The sequence below is a fragment of the Oculina patagonica genome, chromosome 4, assembly GCF_052425735.1.
Source record: "Oculina patagonica isolate OP01 chromosome 4, crgOcupat, whole genome shotgun sequence".
NCBI classification, from domain to species: Eukaryota; Metazoa; Cnidaria; class Anthozoa; order Scleractinia; family Oculinidae; genus Oculina; species Oculina patagonica.
The window spans coordinates 55,778,622-55,799,436 of NC_135761.1; the positions used below are offsets into that span (position 1 = coordinate 55,778,622).

The 20,815-nt window shown below is 39.6% G+C and overlaps 2 protein-coding genes across 3 annotated transcripts; both read left to right on the forward strand.

The window, feature by feature from the left end:
• The first annotated feature begins 9 nt into the window (after nt 1-9).
• Nucleotides 10-1,344, forward strand: LOC144650775 (uncharacterized). Its single transcript, XM_078510520.1, has 2 exons — nt 10-596; nt 1,257-1,344. Exon 1 carries the CDS (start codon nt 17-19, stop codon nt 578-580), a length of 564 nt encoding a protein of 187 aa, XP_078366646.1. The 5' UTR covers nt 10-16; the 3' UTR covers nt 581-596; nt 1,257-1,344.
• A 3,998-nt stretch (nt 1,345-5,342) lies between these two features.
• Nucleotides 5,343-19,269, forward strand: LOC144650732 (uncharacterized). 2 transcript variants are annotated; one of them, XM_078510474.1, is made up of 6 exons: nt 5,343-5,442; nt 5,531-5,680; nt 5,795-5,889; nt 10,923-10,974; nt 11,442-17,880; nt 18,220-19,269. In XM_078510474.1, exons 4-6 carry the CDS (start codon nt 10,962-10,964, stop codon nt 18,245-18,247), a joined length of 6,480 nt encoding a protein of 2,159 aa, XP_078366600.1. In that variant the 5' UTR covers nt 5,343-5,442; nt 5,531-5,680; nt 5,795-5,889; nt 10,923-10,961; the 3' UTR covers nt 18,248-19,269. The 2 variants fall into 2 exon arrangements, with proteins under 2 accessions (XP_078366600.1, XP_078366601.1); XM_078510475.1 differs by having other exon boundaries at nt 5,798-5,889.
• The last annotated feature ends 1,546 nt before the right edge of the window (nt 19,270-20,815 follow it).

Genomic DNA, 20,815 nt, shown 5'->3' on the forward strand with positions numbered 1-20,815 from the left:
TCAAGGCTCTGGTATAATGCAAATACACCAAAGGGGAATTGCAGATCTTTATTTGGAAGAAGTGCGCACAGCGCTCAAACGTTTTGATGACCTTGAGAAGAAGGACGAAAAGGGTTACACCGCACTGTTGAAAGCCTGCTCCTTGAATTCCATGAGCCCTCATGTGATGCAGCATCTCATTGATGAAAGAAATGTAGACCTCAATTGTCCGCTTCCTGCTGACTTTGAAAACCACCACACAGTAGCCAAGCAATTGATTCCAGGAATGTCCGCTTTGTCAGTAGCACTAAAAAGTGGAAATGCTCAATTAGTCCGCCGTTTCAAGAAAAGGATTAAAGAATATGAACCTAGGAGCGCCGATGTCGAAGGCAACACTGCGCTTCATTATTGTGTACATTTAATATCTAAAGTTGGCTTTGAATGCATTTTTCCTCTTCTCACGCCAACGCAATGGAAAGAGATGCAGAATAGAGAAGGGAAGAATCCTTTGGATATTTCTCGAGAGATTCTTAAGTCCCAAATCAGCGGGGAAAAGAGGAAAAAGCTCCTGTACATGCGTGACGAAATGGATGGTGATTAGTGCTTAGGAACATGAGGTATCACTTATATTGTTACAATACGTTTATTAACTAATGAATTGTCATTAATATGGCACACATCTTTATTTCTACTACACATCAGAAACCAACTTTCTGAAACAATGTCGAAGATATATATATATATATTTAAAAATCCCCCAAATGAGTTGTTTAAAACACCTAAGATACTGGGTGTTTCAGTTCTGTTCAGCTCTCTTTTGTTCTAATGATGTCTGGATAATGAAAAAGCTGTAAAGAGCGTCAGCGTTAACATTGGCACCAGAGGCAGTTCAAAGGCATTCCGTAGTCGGGCTTTTTCCGTAAAGGACAAGTTAAGTTAATAAAAGTTAATCGCCGTATATTAATAAAACGGCTGATGATTTGTGTGTATGCCATTTGTCAGTTTTTTTTTTCTGTGTGTATGCCTTTTGTTAATTTTCTAGGTCAGCCTAAAAAGTAACACTTTTTAATCTTAAACGGATTCGTTCCAAGTAATCAACGTCTGATTTCAACTTACAATATCAAATACATTTCCAATGAAACACGTTATATTAGTAAAGTGCATCGTCAATGTTATGGATGTACCGCGAAATATTAAGAAAAAAAACGTAGAGACAGTAAGTACTAAGATTTCAAGGTTAGCTGAATATATTTGTTTGTTTCTGTTTTTGTTGGTAGTTTGCAAGCCTGAAGCGACCAACTCGACGTCTTTCAGTTGTTCTTACTGCAACTGCTCACCTGGTCAAGATGTCGCAACATACGAGATGAGAACATTCAAGAGAACGTTCAAGTTTTAAATGTTCTAATAATGTAGATATGGATTTTTTATCAAAAGAATGTTTTCAATATTTCGTTTGTTAACGTCTCCAAGTGATTACAACGGAAGTGAACTCTCTAGTAAAATATGCATATACATTACAACTTTGTTGGGGAGACGTTTAATTTCTTTCTTATAATTTTGATTGTTAGACCGATTGTTAAATAAGGTTTTCTATATGTTGATAATGTAACTGACACATGGTTTACACGTTGACAATTTTGCTGCAAGTTGATAGTAGTATTAAAAAATTCCAATAAAGAACATTCTATAGAATAATGATAAAATTACATAATTAATATAAATTATACAACATTTAAAACATTATATGGAAGATATAACATTTACTTTTATCTAAGTAGACCACAGATGATTCAAATTACAAAATTTCCAAGCTTGAGTTGTTTTAATCGTGTAAGAAAAAGCAGTGTATTAGTTGGTAGTTTTATTATCGCATAAAGCGTACGATGTTAATTTCAGATCCATTGCAACAAGAAGGCAATAAAAGCAGGTTATTCACTCAATTTGCATTTCATTTACTTTAGCTTGAAATGAGGGTCTAAATCTGAATGGGGTACGGGAATCTCAACTGTCAGTTCAGTTTTCGGTGATTTTTCAGCCATCGATGAAAAGTACAACCCATTTCGCAGCTAAAAGGCTTACAAAAAAACTACAAAATGATTGAGTTTTAAAGACACGTTTCCTCAGATCTGTCATCTTCAGTTATAATTTCTCACGCAGTATGAAAACATAACTTCACTGCGGTGTTAAAGGAGCTCAGTCACAGACAACTCATCTTGGAAAAACTGGCAATTGTTTGCCAGTTTTTTCAAGTTTGTCGTTTGTATTCCGTCTTAATCTTCGTCAGTCGAAACCATCCTTGGTTATTTTCGCGTTTTGATTACTCAAAAATGACTTAAAATATCGTGACAATGCTCCTTTAACCTTAAGTAAAGCTGGCGTAAATTTGGATCCAAGCAAGAGAATATGATTAAAAACTCGCCGTTTCTTAGCTGACAGTTACAAATTTGAGCAAATCTCAGCTATCAGTTAATCTGTATCCAGACTCTCAGTGCCTTTAATGAGAGTACTTTTCGTAGTCGGTACCCCGACACTGTGGAATGGCTATCCCAACCGTAACACAATAGAAGTCATAATGGCATTGGTAATGTTAGTCTAATCCTAAATGATATCTTTTTAAACGTACTATTTTATCGTAGTTTTAATTTTGCATTAGTGAAGCAGCACAGTTTGATTTCGTATTCCTAATCTAGCTTCTGACTGTTTGTAAAGCATTAAAAGTTCTAAGATGCTTAAAAGTTAAAAGTATCGTGAGTGCTATGCGAATTGGTTATTAAACTGCACCACTGGTCATATACTGTTTGATATTTTTTGGATCTGGGCGTGAGGGTTGAGAGGGAAAACTACTAAGAGACATTATGACTGTTTTGGCACATTGACTATCAAGGGGAATTAGGTGTGTAGCCACTTTTGTGTTTAATAAGCTTTGTTGTTTAACCAACCACAGTGAATTTGTTTTATTCCGGCCAGTAAGGAACAACTTTTTTTTAACTCGCTGTAATACTTTCAGTACACGGGCTGCTGTTTTTACATACCAGAGGGTACCATGAACGAAGAACATGTAATACTGTCAACGAAACTCGTCTTCGTGTGATGTAACATCTTCAAAATTTGCTTTATTGGATGTTGAAATTGTATTGGTTGCATTTTTACTTTTCCATTCTTTCAAGCAGGTTAGGCAGAAGAAACAATAACTAAACGATTAGTCCAGGGGCATATCCTAAATTTAATAAGCTTGACGAGAGCTACATCATTCTCGCAGACCAGCAAAGCAGGCTGCGTTAGCGAAGCCGCAGCGTGTGCCAAAATGCTGTCTGTATTTAATAATTAGCCGGATCTACGAGCCCGAGTTTTCTACTTACTTCTGTTAACTGTCTTACGAGCTATAACATCAGCAAACTCAAAAAAATCTTCCCGTTGCAGTAGTTTCATAAGAGCTACATAGTGCTTCCGCCATGCAAAACCAGGCCCTGTTAGCGGGGTTCGTCCTTATGTCCTCTGTCTGAATTGTAAACCTTTTACTGACCGAAGCTCACACACAGTTGATTCCCGATAACTCGAACCTTCAAGGTGAATCGAAAAAGGTTCGAGTTATCGAGGGTACAATTAGTAAGAAAATTACCTAAAGGGGAATTAAGAAAGGTTCGAATAATTGAGCGTTCGGGTTATCGGGATAGCCCGAATTTCGATATTTTAAAATTCAGCCTAAAACAATAGACATCACTACGAGGATCCGGGGAATAAACCCCACAAACTCTATTTGGGCTATTCAACTGCAATCATTCAATTGCCTCCTTGAAGTGTAATAAAACCGTCTCTTTTTTGTAAATCTCTTTCGTCGACAGTACGAATGACTGCATCATGATGTAACCTGACATTCCGAAACGGATGAAGCTCAAACACTAGGGAGAATGGTAAAATACGAGACTAGCCGAGACTCGAGTCCCTTGTTTGGAAATCCGAGGCTGAAAATTGAATGATTTATTTTAGGAAAACTGAGCCCGAGGCTTAGTGCAGAGAAAACCAAACTGAGATATGCATACAAATTAAGAATCTAGTACTGCCTCTGGAATTTCGCCAGCAAAAATCATTTCCTCGTTTCGCTTTCGTTTCAACTGCCGATTGTCGTTATCGTGGATAGCCAGCTGGAATATCAAATAATATTAATATTATTAAATGATCAGTACTCTACCAGCTCGAGCAATTTCTGCTCGTTTTATCACATTTTAAATATGTTCAATTACTGCCAGATCCTCCCCGGTGAGAAACATGCCAACAGAAAGTTGTAGAATCATTGTAGAATGTACCAAATTTTGGGTTTGTGGTATTGTAATGCTCAAGAAAAGCAAGGGAAATCAGACAAATCAAGTAAGGACAAGTAAAGTAGGTTTCTGTTCTAAGAAGTTAGAGTTGCGAGTAAGTCGCAATCACGTTCCCCACCCCTTGAGTCCTCACAAAACCAACAGAAGGCAAATATTAATGTATTCTTTTTTATTTATGAATAAATGTTACGCTTCAACGTTCCTTGAAAGCAAACTTGGATCACGCGACGTAAACTACGAACACAGTGATAGTTCATACTTTCAAACTTCATTATTCTATTTGTGTGTTGAACAGTACACAGCTTCTGTGTATTTTTATATATCGCAAACAATTCCTTCAAAGGAACCAGTCGATCAAGCAAGACGAATCGCTCGAGGAGTTCTTCAGTCCAGTGATCAAACCAATAGGAAGCTAAACTGGGTGCTTAAGTTTGATGTTATCTTAAACGGCTAGTCAAAGCGATTTTAATCGCTAAATACTTTCAAGTGTTTGTCCTATATATTTTTAATATATTCCGTCAGCCGTCTTGGTTTTGGCGGAATATTATTAAGCCGCAATGACCGCGCCACATCTCATTAAAGGAGCGGCAGACTAGATATTAACTTAATTTGTTTTAAACATTCAATTACCAACAAGTTTTGAAAACTTCTTTGACATTGTATCCATTAAGAGGTTTCTTAAAAAATAGACTAATAAGGTTTGGGCTTCAACGTTTTAAGCCGAGGTTGAATCACGGGACTCAACGGGAGTCTCCAGAAAGAGCATATTTGAAAGCTAGTAGCCGTGATCTAATTATTTGAAATTGCAAAATTACTTAGCTCTTGAACAGGACCATTAGAATGTTAAACGCGTGTCACGAGCTAAAGCGTTATATCTTTTACTCTGCTTTGTTTTGATTTGCATTACTTTTTATTATTGCATGATTTAATATAAACAATAACGTTAGCGAAGATGGCCCCTAGGGCGATAGAAGGTAAAAGAGGAGCAAATGATTGACAGTGTGTTGTATTTGATAGGTCACGCTGAATGAACACTCGGTTTCCGAGAAAAATGCGGAACGTTCATTTCAAATTCTTAGAATTAAACCGTCACTTAAAGCAGTTCAAATTTAAGCCGGTGCACAACAAGTCGGTTGGAGTGACCGTAAGCGATCTTGTTACTGTCTCAAGTCCTTTTTACTGTCTTTTCCAAGTGGATGCGTAAGCGAACCAGTTCTTCTTGCATTTTACAGACAGAATCCAGCATGCCTGATCAGTCAGTGAATATTAATGCTGCCCGATATGAGAGATCAGTCGATAACTCCCGATGCTTTTTGTAGCGAACATTTTTCATTGCTGTACTGACCTTCGTTGCACACAAACAGAAATCCAAGCACAACCAAGTGAGTTTTAGCTTTGTATTATTTGCCTGTAGTACTTTCGTGGTGCTGCTTCCCGCCAGTATTAACTATGCCCTCAGACTGTTGAGCAATTTTGATTTTCTGTTTGGTTTGCAGCAGAAAGTCCCTGGAGCAGCTGTGAAACAGAGATTTTGAACAGAGACAAGGGAATCCGTTTAGCGATCAACAAGGTGGCTCCCGAGCCATCCAAGGTAACATTCACTGTACTGTTTATGGGTGTACGTATCTGCGCAACTGGGAAATCAGAAGAATGTACAGTGAAGTCACGATTTCTCCAACCTCTAAATAAAAATTAGTTCAAGTTAAAGTTTTGGACTGAGGGAAGGGAAACAACTTTTGGCTCGAGTTATCGAGGATTTCAAGAAATCGAGAGCTCCTTAAATCGGGATTCTACTGTATAAAAGTTTATAAATAATTGCTTAATTATTCCTACATTGTCTCGCGCATACTCTTTTATTAAGCGCGCGCACTAGACCGTTGGTAAACCGTTGGTAACTTAAGGACGTTCGCGCCAAAATTTCCTACTCGATAGATTTCCGCTATTTTTTTTGCTGTGTTCAGATAATGAGTTGCTTGTGTCAGAAATGCAAAAAAAGTTGGGGTCATCGACTTCGCTTCAGAGAGAAAGCGTGTGGAAAACTACCTTGATTTTGAAAAATTGGCGCACGTAATTCAGCACGGTTTACAGGGTTTATAGTTAAAAATATCGAAGATGAGTAAACGGAGGCTAATGATCTAAGTCACATGTTGTAGAAGTGCGTCTGTTGCGTAAATAATTCCTAGTTTTGCCATTTTTTAAAACTGAACCCTGGAAAAACGCATTTGAAACTGTCGTACGGCAAAAAGCAAAGCTCAAAAAGCGGAATTCAAACCGTCAGTGTGACAAAAAATTCAAATTTCCACTCGATAGATTTTATTTCCTTTTCTCGCAAAACGTAGATATTAATTAACAAAAGTGATCCGTTACGAAAAAAGTAGGGGTCACCGTCCATTTAAGAGAGCAAATTGCAAGCGAAGCTAGGGGAACGGCAACCCACCCTTTATGTTCTTAGAGATTTTACTCAGCGCGCGCGCTCTAAGTATGACGTGGCATGGCGTTGCGAACGTCCTTAAGCGCGTGACACCTTTAGCGTCTTGCGAAAGCTTACAAAGCGTGTGTATTCTTTGGCTCTGCTAAGTTTTCCCATGGATTAACTATCCATGGTTTCCTTAGTTGCCCTAAGGAAAGTTTTTGTAATAAAACCGAAATATCGGCACAACCATTTCTGGTGTTTTTTTAAATTCGTATCAACTTTTAGCAGATAATTCGTATACACAGCCATTATTGAACTTTGTTCTTGTTGTAGCTCCGTTTTATATTTCTGTTTGACCAAAACTAATGTCACATGATTGCGAATGCCACTGTCATTCTGACTTTGCTTCGCAAAACTATGTTTTCTTTCGATCTTTATCTTTCTCGATGTCTTTTTTGAAATTAAGGAATGATTGAAGGTTGTTTTGGCTTCGAGATAACAAATACTTCCAATGACGTCAATTGCAACGGTCAACTGGTAATTTGCATAAAAAGCAGACAAAAATAATGTAATCGTATGATCTTGATCTATTAAAATGGACTGCAGTCGGCTAAACTTGACTGACATCCAACAATCCAATTTGTCAAAATTCATGGTGACTATAATTATCGCCAACAAATATGGATTGCTGGAAAGTTTATATCTGTACTTCCAGAAAAAACACATCAAAGCTCCATTTCCCAGCAAGGTAATCAATATTCTCAGCAAGTAAAAAAGCACAAACAGCAGAAATAAACATTATAAAACAAAGTTTCGTATTCTACGGAAAACGGAACAACGTCCTCACAACAGGAAAACCGTACCGAATGTATTGAAGCCTTTACATGCTAGAAGGGTAACCCGCCTTGCCGGGGCACTCGGTCTACTTGCCCGGGGCACCCTTCTAGGCGGGATAGCTTTTTGCCATGTAAACGGTTATGCCCGAGCTATCCCGGCTTGCCGAGATAAGTTTTTGCGTGTTTTTTTTTTAAACTAAATTTGAAGTTAATGGCATAAAATGTATAAATTATGGACCCAAACAGTGCTATTTGATCAAAATTAGTTTTATCAGTCGGCTGGAAATATTTATTTGAGCAACAGCTAATTAATTCGAAATTTTCGTGGGAATGATTATCCTAATTCACGACACAACAAATTTAATTTCAATTTGGCGGCCAAATACTGTTGAATTTCGATTGAATTTCGTCAAAAATGAACGCAGTAAATTTCTGAGAACTTGTACATCAAGTTAAAATAAGATTGAAGACGAAAAGCCTTGATTATTCAGTAAAAAGTCATATTTTTGTTTTCCCACGCCGTGACACGCTTCAATGACGCTGTCTCATCTCGGGTAGAAGGGTTGTGAATTCTGCATGTAAAGGCGGGCTGGTTTTATCCCTTCTAGCCGGTTAACTCGGTTAGCCGGGGCACCCTCCCTCCACGTAAACAGGCCCTAATACTGGTCACACATCGATTGGGGGGCCATTTTACGTTTTTGCTAACGGCAAAACTGACTTACATTGTAAAATAAAGAAAACTTGATTTATTCAAGATCTTTGTCCAGCGTTAAAGGCCAACGTTGGTAGCGAAAAGCTTATTAGCTAGTTAGCTTCTCCTAACGGGCGGGTTTCATTTGAAACTTCTTACATGAAAATGTATGTTGCACACTGGCTTGCATACGAAACCTCAACAACATGCGGTGTTTTATTTTTTATTAAGCCTAAATGGCCAGGGAACAAAAGTGTACACTTCCAATCCAATCATAGGTCGCACGCAAAGGGTAGAGCAGTCTTAATGACGCAATTTCGTTTGAATTTCGAACATTTTCGTCTAGTCAGACAATATTTCGGGGGTTATTGCCCTTTGCCCAGCGAAATTGACCACCTCCGATCAAAACATATCTAGCAGCGAACATATCTTTCCCAGTCAGCAAGGCACTGAATGGAGGCGTCGCGCAGGAAGTGCCAACGACTGGCGATATGGGCACAGAGATGGAGATCAGAACACAAGAGGGTGTCGTGCTGGAGCGAACCACCAGCCACAAGTTACTAGCTGTGCATATTGACCAGGAACTATCGTTTAACGATCATGTGGACTATATGTGCAAAAAGCTTGCCCAGCGGATAGGAACTTTAAGATCTATAAGACATTATCTTCCTCTTAATGAACGTCTTACCTTTTATAATGCTATAATCAAACCAGTTATGATGTATGGCGGCTTAATCTGGGGGTCCACCTCCACTAATAATATAAGAAGGTTGTTTAGGTTGCAAAAGAGAGCCGCAAGAGAAGTTCTCGGAGTAAGAACAAAAGAGGAGAGGACAATTAAGCTTTTTAAGAAATTGAACTGGCTACCATTTTATGACGAAATTAATGTAATCAAGTTATGCTTAGTGTTTAAATGCCTTAATGGCCATGCCCCGAGTATTTGTCCAATACCCTGACAAGGGTTTATAGTGATACTTCTACGAGATTGTCGAGGCATGGAAGCAAAACCCTGAGATGCCCGAAATACTCGCGTGAAAACGAGGGAGGAAGGACTTTTGCAGTCACGGCAGCGAAACAGTGGAATAAGCTCCCTATTAACATTAGATCTAGTCAGAATGCTAAGCTTTTTTTAAAAGAATTATGTCAACGGACTGGTATCCCTCAATCCCATGAATCAATACTGCAATTCTTTCTTAAATTAAAATCCGCCCCAAAAACTGACCTTGGGCAAGACTTGGTTTTATTTAACAAGAAAGACATGCTTATCGATTATAAAACTTTCTATTACAAATTGTGGTTTCAATGCTGTTTTCGAAATAAAGAGTATTTTAAAGTCACTTCAACTGTGATCCGAGTTCGTGGACGCGTTATTGAACACAATTGAACATACCAGCTCGAGGTTTTTTCTTACAAAAACGTGATTTGAAATAATGATGAATGAGATTTAAATTCAACTCTTCAACGACTTGGATACCTCGATAATGCGTAATAAGAGCTTCAATAAGCAACTGATAAAGCGAAATTTTAAAAGAAGAAAAGTACTCTATGTTAAGTATTTTAAGCGCTTAAGTTCGCCATAATTGTAAACATGTTTGATACTTTGCATTGGCTCAACAAAAAAGGATACAAAAACTTTGTTTCACTTGCATCATATGCGTAATTGTGCGTCCTGATGATGCGTATGAGGCCTTATGCGTCCAATGGCGCGAAAAGAACCGATGATGATGATGATGATGATGAGGATGATGATGATGATGAGGAGGATGATGATGATGATGGGTAGCCCAACGCTTAAAATGTTTTCCCAGTTGTCTCAAAAGATACCATCGAAAGCTGTGTGTGATTCTCCTTGATCTCAAGCTTAAAACGTTTCACAACTTCCATGTTACCTTCGCTCCTTTATAAGCGACTTTCAGATCGTAGTACAAGTACGAGTACGACTTTTTAAACCTTGTGTTTATCTTTTCGATTATTATGTTCACCCCAATCTCGTACTCATAGTCTACTTTTCGACTGGTCAGCAATAGGGAGAAGTCAGGGCTCTGGGATTGAAACTTGAAATTCTTACTCGTACTCGATATCGTACTCCAATCTGAAGGTTCCTATTTACATCGATTGAGCATATCACAGCTTTTAACCCACCCATTAACTTTGCGCGCGCTCATTGGACAAAACGCATGACATGCTACAAAATCGGACGACGGGTATCAGCGAATATACCCCGTCCAATTTGATATCCGTCGCCCGGTTTTGTAGGCAAGCACAAAACAATGAATGAAGTCACCTTATACAATTCTAGCTTTTTATGAAATCACTGAGTTAAAAAATCACGTAAACCAATCAACTTATATTGGTTTCTACCACAGTTACGCCGGGTTTATTACGTAGGTTTTTTCTATAAATTTACTGGCGATGAAGCAAGTTGTAGAAATTAATCGGAGGGTTATAAAATAAATAAACCCCTTTCTGGCTTGCTGGTATATTGGAGGATAATGCCCATGGCTGAAAGATTGTCCTCAAAATTTCACAGTTGGCCTCGAAGCTTCAATCTTTCAACCAAGGGCATTATCCTCCAATATACCAGCCGCCTGAAGGGGTTTATTTACTAAATATGCAGAGTGGTTATCGCTGTATGTACGTGCAGCTGTTGCCGTTTGGTAAAAACTTTTCTCATTGGTTTCTAGAACTTTTTACAGTGGACATTCATGAGCTAAAACAAGAAAATGTTCGACCAAGGTAAGACTTTTGTAAAGATGTATCACCTCATCGTAACACCTCAGTCTTTGATCGTTTCCTTCAATTTTCAACATCAGTGAATATCACAACCCCCTATTCATTGTTTTGACTGAAGAAAAACTGCAACATGTTATGTGTCACCTTCCAAATTGGTAATGCACAGCTAAACTCCATTAGAGACCATTATAGTATCCGCTAAACATTCTCTAGTTTTGTGTGAGATCGCGGTTCTTGTGGACTCCCAAAACAGATCATAGAAAGTGTGAATATGTAGAAAGGAATTAGGGATTCGCAGCAATATCTTCCAAAAGGGCCAAGTTATTCTGTCTGCCTTTCGGGGAAAACTATTGTGTTAGGCTTGCATAGCATTATTAAACCGCTTTCCGTTGAACTCCGTTTGTACCCTTTAAAAAATGATCTATTTTTCTGATCTACTCTCTTATCATAACAAATTCAACAAATTGCAGGCGAGGTCATACCGGATGAGACTCCAGATGAGGTTGTAGTCCATTGTTCCAGCTCAGAGGATACGGTATGCAATCTTCAACTGGAAGACGATAAAGTCTTCTATTGGCAAATCCCAGATTCTCTTTTCATTGATATCTTAACCGAGATCATAGACACAATCTCCGAGCGGGACACAGATAGATTCATTGAACTCTTCGGTCCGTTTTCATCATTATGGGACGAGTTACGACGGTGGAACAAAAAACGTACCAAATGGTTTGATAGCGAGGATACTTGCTCAAAAATACGCGACACGTGTTCAAACGAAACGAGCATTGGGGACTTCTTTTTCCCTTTCCCATCACAGGGAGACATCAAGAGTGTCGACGTTCGAATCAACGATGAAATAGACCCTTCTGGGGAGCTACGAATACTAATTAATCAGCTTATAGCATCCACCAACCTTACTGGTGATGAAGAGACAGATGCCGATGAGGAAACTGAAGAAGGTCAGGATACCTTTGTGGATGACAGGTACTTGTCAGACGAAGAAGAAGAGATTGACGAAGAAGTACAAGCGAATCCTGAAAAGCCTTGCTATTATCCTTCGCAAATAGAGATGGCGGCTATCCTAAAGAAACGAATTGACACCATTATGTTCCATTATCACAACATCACGAGCCTGAGCGATGTTTTCAACGATGTCGAGTTCGTAGTGTACACAGCCCGGTACAGGATGCTCAGCGATCAGACAGAGAAGAGGATACGACATCCCGATGCCGGTGTATTGTCAAAGGAAGAACTGAAGTCACGAAATGAGTCGGACGGAAAGAAACGAATGTTCATGTATGTTCACAGCATAGAAACGGAGAAGCACTTTAAAGAACTCAAAAAAGATGTTCAAGAAAGGCCTGAAACCCTCTTTGTCATCATAGCAGATGAGTGCCACTGGGGAATCACAAAAGACAAGGAAGAGAAGAAACCGTCTGCTCACAATCTGTTCGTCAACGAATGGTGCAGAGAAAATTCCCCACAAAATGTGATTGTGGTCCAAATCTCTGCAACACCATACAACCTTCTGACGCAGAACTCTCGTCTTCCTATGGTACGATGTGTCCTTCTTAATGACAATATATCTACCATACACAACAACTATAAAGCAGGCGATCTTGTGGCGCTGGAAAGGGAACCCAACTTGGAGGAACACGTGATAAACAATTCAAAGGAAGTAGAACTTCACGTTGCTCACTGGTCAGAGGTTGAACTGAAGAATTTTGAAAAGGGAATGCGGATGAAGCTCAAGTCCACTTTGAATATTAAAGATGCTCCTTATCAATACCTGTGCGTTTCGTCAGACGGGAAGCTTAGTGTTACATCTATTGAAGACGACGCTAATGATTTCATTGTACAAGGCAGCCACGGTATCGTTACCCTCAAAGTTTTGCCAACAAAAGAGCAACAGCAAGCAAAGCTTTTGAGTGTCTGTCAAGATGCACGTGGAAATTTAGAAGCCAAAGAAGACCAACAAAATCCAACACAATTTGAAGTTAAGTTGGATTTTGGAGTTGGTGTTGTCGCATTTGGTTCCTGCGAAAAACAGCAATACTACATTGCTGTTGATGAGCATGGCTATGTCAGTTTACAAGCAGTTAAAGTGGAGCGCAAATGTGGTGTTTCCATCATGAGAGCCCCTCCAGATGTAGCCAGAGTCTCGTCCGTGTCATACCACTTCTTCATGGACCGATGTGGGCCAGCGGAAGTTGGCTTGGTTGGTAAACAGTATATGAGTTTGAATTTCTACCTGAGCACCATGAACTGTTCTACCAGAAGCGAACAGAAGATAAGGGAAGATGAGAATTTCCAAACGATTGTAGACAAGGCCAAAAGACAAAAGAAACTGTGCAAAAAAGACTCTCCTGCCTTCTCAGTTGATGCCTTACTATGTGCAGAGTATTGCTACCACATTCTTCATGCTAGCGTATATCACAGTGATGAGATAGTACGAAGAACACTAACGACTAGCACCGACGAATCACCGGCCGCAGAATTTAACAGAAAACTCAACTCCTTTGTCAGGAAACTCAAGAAAGAAGAAACTACAAACCCGAAAAGGTACATTGAAGCAGAAGCTTTCGAGTTTGTTCGCAACGAACTCTGCGACATAGCGATACACGATTTCCAAGACGACTTGAAGGAATTGACAAAATTACGGAAACGAAAATCAGCTAAAGATGAGGAGGACATAACGGAAGTCGAGGAAGACCTTATTTCATCATTTGTCACCTGTCTAATGCACCTTGATCAGCAGAAGTTCCAGAAACTCAAGGAAAACCCACGATCAAGCATCGTTGTTGAACAGATAAAACAGAAGTTGCAAGTTAACAACTGCCAATTGATGGTTCAACACTGGAAAAGTATTGTCCAAGAAGGCGAAACAAGTTCCTTAGTTGAAAATTTGATACATAGTGGCAAAGAAAAAATGGGCAAAATGAAAATTGTACGAGCCAAAAGTATGAAAACCGCTGATCAATTTTACTTCACTCTACGATTGGCGCGATCCGTGTCTGCTCTTGAAGAATGCTTCGAGGTCATCAGAGACTATGGTGGCATTCAGATCGAGAACCAACTCATGAAATCATCAAGTCCCTTCTTTCAAAAGCTCCAACCAGCAAACTGCAGTGACAAGTTTGATTGCTGCTGCACCGCGTTGAAACTACTAGCTGGCCGTAAGAAGTGTGCAAATTGTCAGCATGTCCATAAATTAATAACGCAGTATGAAGACCTCGAAAATCTGGCGTGTGTCCTTATCCTGGTCGAGAAAGGTCGTATGGGAGATACATTTCCCCAGAGCTTTGATTGCCTTGACCTTCGACTTAGCTACGACAGCAGTTGGGAGTTCAAGGAAGGCTCGTCGTTGTATCTTTCAACAGTCATTCAAGAGCTTGGAAGAATGTGTCGTTATTCAAAGTCCCCTGCCAATGAGAGTCCTTTCGTACTGGTTGGGCGGGCGCTGTTCAAGACACTTCAAAAGTCATTGGAAACGTCTCCTTCAATGAGCGCGATTTCTTGTAACAAAGCTGATCGGTATATGGCAAAAAGCGGCAGAAAAAAGGATGCGACGTGCTCGTCACTACGTTGGCTAGACTATGAAGCTCACAAAGATAGCTATGATTATCAAAACGTACAGACGCACCCCAACAGAATCCTTCTGCAAGCCGAACCGCAGATTGGCAAAACGGGAACGTACCTTTGCCTCATAAGAGAATTGCGACTGGACATTCTTGGAAGGGAAAAGGCTTCTCTTTCTTCGACACCTGCATTTGATGAAGGCAAGTTTTACCTCGACCAAGAATACCACATGTCCGAGGAATTCATTGACAGTGAGATGGAGGAGAGGCAAGACTGGCAATTTCCCTATTGGAAGATGATCCAGAATTCTCCCAGCCTGAACGAAAAACCAGTTGCATCGGGAAAGTACTCGATAGGAGGTTGCTTCTACTCTCATGACATGGAAGAAAACCCTTACATTCTCATGAATTTAGAACAACGAGGGCCGACTAAGTCCGGTCACCAGTATCAGACGCGAGAATGTGCTGGTGGTATACGAGCTTGGCACTGGTATCATTACGAATCATGTGCTGAATGTGGAAGACTTCTCCAAGGCAAAGAACCAGTTTTGGAAACCTTCGAACTTAACATCGATGGAAGACCAGTCACTGTTAAAGGATCAGTTCCAAGCAGCCGCCCGTCCTTTAATCATCTGCTAGAAGAGCTCAAGAACACAAGACCAACAAAAGTGGCCGTTAAAGAGTTCAGTGCTCCTCCTTCGCCTTACTGGATATTTCATGCTTCACACAGATATGATCCTCGCAAGTGCACTTTTAATTACCACCACGTGATGCAAGAGAACGGTAACGTCCACGATTATGTACAAATCGCCGTTGTTCGCAGTGAAAAATTCGAGGCTTACAGATCCACGTGGGGAAAGGTTCTTGCCATTGTTCAATTGCCAGATACGCTGCCTAACTGTGACCTTGGACCAAGCGAAGGAGGAGTGGGTTATGCCAGGCTGTTTATTCAGAAGATGGCATTTGCCCTAAATCAAGAATACATCTTTATGATCGATGACAATGTGGTCATGATGTCCGAAGCAGTATTCAGTGTTGGCCTCCCGTCTGCAGCTGAGGTAAGGGTTGTCAGAGACGAGAATGGTGTGATGCAGATGCAGCGCTGTTCTTTCCTGAAACCGCTCAAACATCTTCAGAAAATAGCACAAGGAAAGAACACTCCAGCAACTGATGAAAGAAAATATGAGCCCCATCCTTTTACAGCAGAGTTTAAATCTCAAGAGGTTCCACTGTATAGCTACACCGGTCCTGCCAAGTTGTTCAGAAACAAGCAGCATGAGAGCTACGGAATATTGGGTCTTATGAGAAGTGTTCCAGTGGCAGTGAATCCATTTTCTAAGACCCAAGTGTACGCTGCTGTTTTGCTGAATGTCAAGAGCACAGTAGAAAAGGGCGTCTTCTACCGTCCATGGCCTTGCTGGGAAGACCTACGCTTCAATGACGACTGCGATAAAGCTGGTCTGTGGGTTGTGAAGTGCAATCGTTACCACTTTCTTAAAGTTCAGTACAAAGATTGGATCAACAACCTTGCTCTCCCAAAAATCTTTAAATGGAACGATGACAGCTTTCTTGAGGACAAACCACTTTCAAGCGAGCTCCCCAGAAATTTGGAAGAGAACATAATCCTGGAACACCTTCACAACTTTGTTAGAATCCAGGGTCCTGAAAAGTGTTTCAAGGGATGCATCGGATATGACCCACAAGAGGACATCGAAGACAAAGTTTTTCCACCAAGAATAGTGCAACAAGTAAAAGCAAAGGAAGGAACAGAAGAAGATTTCGCCAATGGCGTTCCAATTCTTTCCTATTGCGTTACAAATTCAGAGCGTGAAAATTTAAATCTCCTAGACTCACGATTTCGTGGCACTAAAGAAAAGATGATTTTTGTCACAAGTGCAAAAGAAGTAATTGAAGAGTGGCCCCAAATGTCGTTGGCTACCATACCAACTAAGAAGGGAATTTGTTTATATTCCGAAATGAGAGAGAGAAACGCGCAGTTTGCCATTTTTTCCGCCGCTGACCCAAAGAGACATCGTTTGCGCTACATTCTGATCGAGGCGTCTTTCCAACAAGAGAATACGAATTTTCAAGAAGAAGTTGCAACACGAATTCAAAACAGTGTTCTGCAGACCAGACATGAGCCAGAAGAAGAGGAAATTATCTCTTTCCATCACTTTCAACCAATCAGTAACGAAAAGAAGCGCGTAAAGAGAACTCTTCCAGAATCACTCGATGACAGCACTGAAATTAAGCGTCGAAAAATGGAAGACGACTGTAGTCAACGATTCGAAAGCTTATTACCAGGAACAAGTGGTGAAGAAACCGTGACAGATGGAAGATCTAGTCAAGAAAGTTCGCAAAGCAACACTAAAGCCCTTGAAAATTCTGGAGTCAAACGGAAGAAAACTGAGGACATCGCAGGTGGATTAGGACACAAGAATAAAGAAATCGACTACAGTAAAGCAAGTCCAGTTAATTTGGTGCAGGAAGACGAAGAGATGGCAGTTGTGTGTTTTGATTCTAATGGAGAACAACCTGAGGAAAAAATTGACAATGGCTGCGATCTTAGCATCCTGCAAAGCGAAGACCGAGTGATGTCATCAAGAAAACGAGATGCAAGAAATGAAAGTCTGGAATATACAGAAGGAACCAACGATGTCACAAAAAGTATCGTCGATCTTTGGATGGAGTTTAGGAATTTGCTAGCCACCAGTAAAAATGACGACAACGAAAAACCAGGAAGTAGTGATCTCACAGTGGAGCACGTGAAGAAGAAGCTTGAGAATTTTACCATCGATCAGTTACAGGCACCAGACGAAAAAGGTTACACCGCACTCCTAAAAGCCTGCTCCTTGCCTTCCATGAGTCCTCATGCGATGCAGTACCTCATCATTACAAGAAAGGTAGACCTCAACTGTCAGCTGCCTCATAACTTCGACAGAAACAACTCAGTATGTGAAGAATTGATTCCAGGAATGTCCGCTTTGTCGGTGTTAATAACAAGTGGAAATGTTAAATTAGTTCCAACTTTCACGAGACGTCGAAAGGAAATTTCCATTCAAAGTGCTGACGATCATGGGAATACCGCTCTGCACCATTGCGTTCTTTTGATTTCCAAATTTTCCTTCCAGAAACTGTTTCCCCTATTCAAGCCACTGAAATGGAAAAAGATGCGCAACAATGAAGGAAGGAATGCTTTGGAAATTGCAAAAGATATTGCAAAAGATGTGATGAACGGACTCAGTGAGGTGAAGAAAAAATCCATAGCATTCATGCTTGAAGAAATGAAGAAGAAGAATTCCAGTCAGCAAAATTTGAATAAAAAATCAAGGTACAATTTATTTATTAGTAGTTACTCATGCGGATTTAAGCCTTGGTAACAAATTATTCTAGGACAATATATAAATCATAAATCATAAACTAGTTTTAACATTCTAACTGAATCATTTCCAAGGCAACCAAGGGATAAGTTCAATTTTTGTTCAGGAATTATTAACATTGTGTATCACAAACGGGCATAATTTTAGCAAATTCCCAGAACTAAAGTTGAAAGGTATGTACTAAAAACAGTTAGGAGAATTTTATAACATTACCAATCGAGACCAGTACGTCAGGGATTTAAACATTTTTCTTCTTTGTTTTTTCGTTTTTCTTTTTGTATTGTTTGTAGTGTGAAGCCTGAAGGTGCTCTGTCGTAAAGTTATCAAGAAACAAAAACAGCATGAAGCTGATCTGATGTTCTAGCGTCCTTTGTGTTCTACGGCTACCGTTAAAGTGGACATGCAGGAAATGTGCTCCGATTGTTCGCCAAGTGAAGTGTCCGTTTTAGAACATTGTTGGTTAAGACGAAGGTGGCCTCAAATGGCCATAAAACACGACTGAAGTAGATGGATTTAAGAATAAGCGATAATTAACTGTATTAGCTTGTATTCGGTAATAATGCTCATAATTAACATTTGGTGAAACAGGCTTTGAGATATTGCGCTTTTAAACCTTAATTGTAGTTAGCTAATCAATTAGCAAGCAGCGAAGTATACACGACTTTGCGGAGTAGAGGAGTCCTAAAATGCAGCGATCGCTCTGCCAGCCTTTCAAATTACAAAAGATGAAGTGGATCCATGTATCCATCGCATAACGAAACATGAATAGAAATCGCAACTTGTACATAACTTAGTAAAAAGGAAGTCACATGACAACCCCATTTGCTTGCATGAGACATGTTGATATGATGTTGTTAGGATTGACATGTATGTAGTGCTGCTGAACATTCATTTCACTTGTGCAGCTGCTGTGATTGCTGCACAAATTTTACATTTTAAATTTGTTACATAGAAATGTTTCTGGCCAAAGGAAATAATATAAGTCATCCTTTAAATTTCTGAAGCACGTTTCATCTAGCTTTCTCGGCTCAGAATGCTTTAGTTTCGGGGATTTCTTAGTTGCCCCTTTATTTCCCCTCCCCGCAAGAAAAAAGCACCACCTCGTGCAAAAGCAGTCAAATTAAAGTCCAAGAAGTGACAACACACTTTCTTTCATTCAAATATAAAATGTTAGCATTTTAGACATTTTTATGTAGTTGTAGTATTTTAATGGTTTATATTGTTCTAGGAATTTTTTTATTTCGTATTGTATATATTACTTTCACTGTTTTGTAAAAGGACTTTAGGATCATTACTGCAGAGTGAATAGAAACAGCAAAACTGTACACATTGTTAGTGTTAATTTTTTGAGATCTGGATTGAGAAAGGACGCACAACAGAAATGCTTTGGTCTGGCTTTTTCAAGGAAAAATCTTTGTTTATCCACTTTTTTATTTGATAATTTCTTTTCTTTAAGCAATCTGAACAAAGGTTCTATTTTAGGCCGATAAAAAGCCACCTTCTTTTAATTCGTCCCAATAGTCTCAGTACACAACCTCATCCCGAGGGTCTTCTCCGTTTTCAAAATGGCGGCTCGCCATTTTCAAAAACGGAGAAGACCCAGGGGACGAGGTTGCTCAGTACACAAAGACGAGGAAACATTTTTTGCTGCTTTCATGGGCCAGAGGAAATTATAATACTGAAATGAAACTCGTAAAAAAAAAAACTTGTCCAAAAATGACGCTTTGTTTGATGTCGAAATTATTTTGGTTGTATTTTTCCTTTATACTTCTTTCATAATCAAGTAGATCCCACGGAGGAAAGGATTGTTGTTAGATCGATTCATGAAGCTTTATTATCTGCTTCTATTTTAGCCCTGGAAGATATCAAAAATTTGTAAACCTTGGAAAGATGTAACCTTTAATTTTTGTCGTGGCCGGCCTTGTGGAAGGGCTGCTGTGAAATGCTGGAGATCATGTTTTTTTTTTTCTCTGAGACAGCAGGCGGCACAAGCAAAGCTACAACGTGTATCAAAAACACGATTTTTAAACGCAACGAAGTGCGTTCTCGCTCCTGTCTCTTCACATAACATTTCTTTAATGTTCCCTCGCTCCACTGACTCTACTGTTTGGGTGAAGATGTCATGCTCTTGTGAAGTATCCACCATCTTCTCCTTCAATAAAACCAATTTTCTGATTTGGGAAAGCTTGTGTCCATACAGAGGTAAAGGTAAATTCAAAATTCTCAAGGTTTTACTTCAGTGTGTTTTCCCAAACCGAAATATCGGGCAAGCCAACTGTTGTTACAAGATTAGAGCGAGTTTCGCTTGAGTATGTAATTCGTATTTTCTTTGGTTTGCATAACAACGCTACATGTAACGCTTAGTGATTGGTTTAAAAAAAGAAGTTAAGCTATAACGTTTTCCCGCGCTTTCTGCCGGCTACATGTAGTTGCTTCGCGTTTTGATTGGTCCTCTGAATTGTCTGTGTCCCTTGTCTGTTGCCAGAGTGTTAACTTTGATTTTGGTTTACGACACTTAATTGAAAACTGCTCTAATAAAGGTTTTACTTTGTATTAGTCCAGCTTTTACCTTTCATCTAGCTCTAATTAAAAAATTTATTCGAAGGCTGGTATCGATGTTGCACACGTTTTATTGTTCTACAGTTCTTTAAACGTTACTTGCGGATTCATAACATCAAATTGAAGTGTTGCACACAGGGTTGCACCCCTGCACCCTTTTCACTAGATCCGCTTCTGATTCACGTTCAAATTAAAGCTCCAACCATGAGCTTTAAAGCCACTGGGAGCATTGTGAGTTATATTTATAACTTTAAAAGGATAAATCTCTTTAACGCAGCGACGTGTGTAGAATTTTTCCTATCTGAGCCACCGTAAAACAGGCAAACT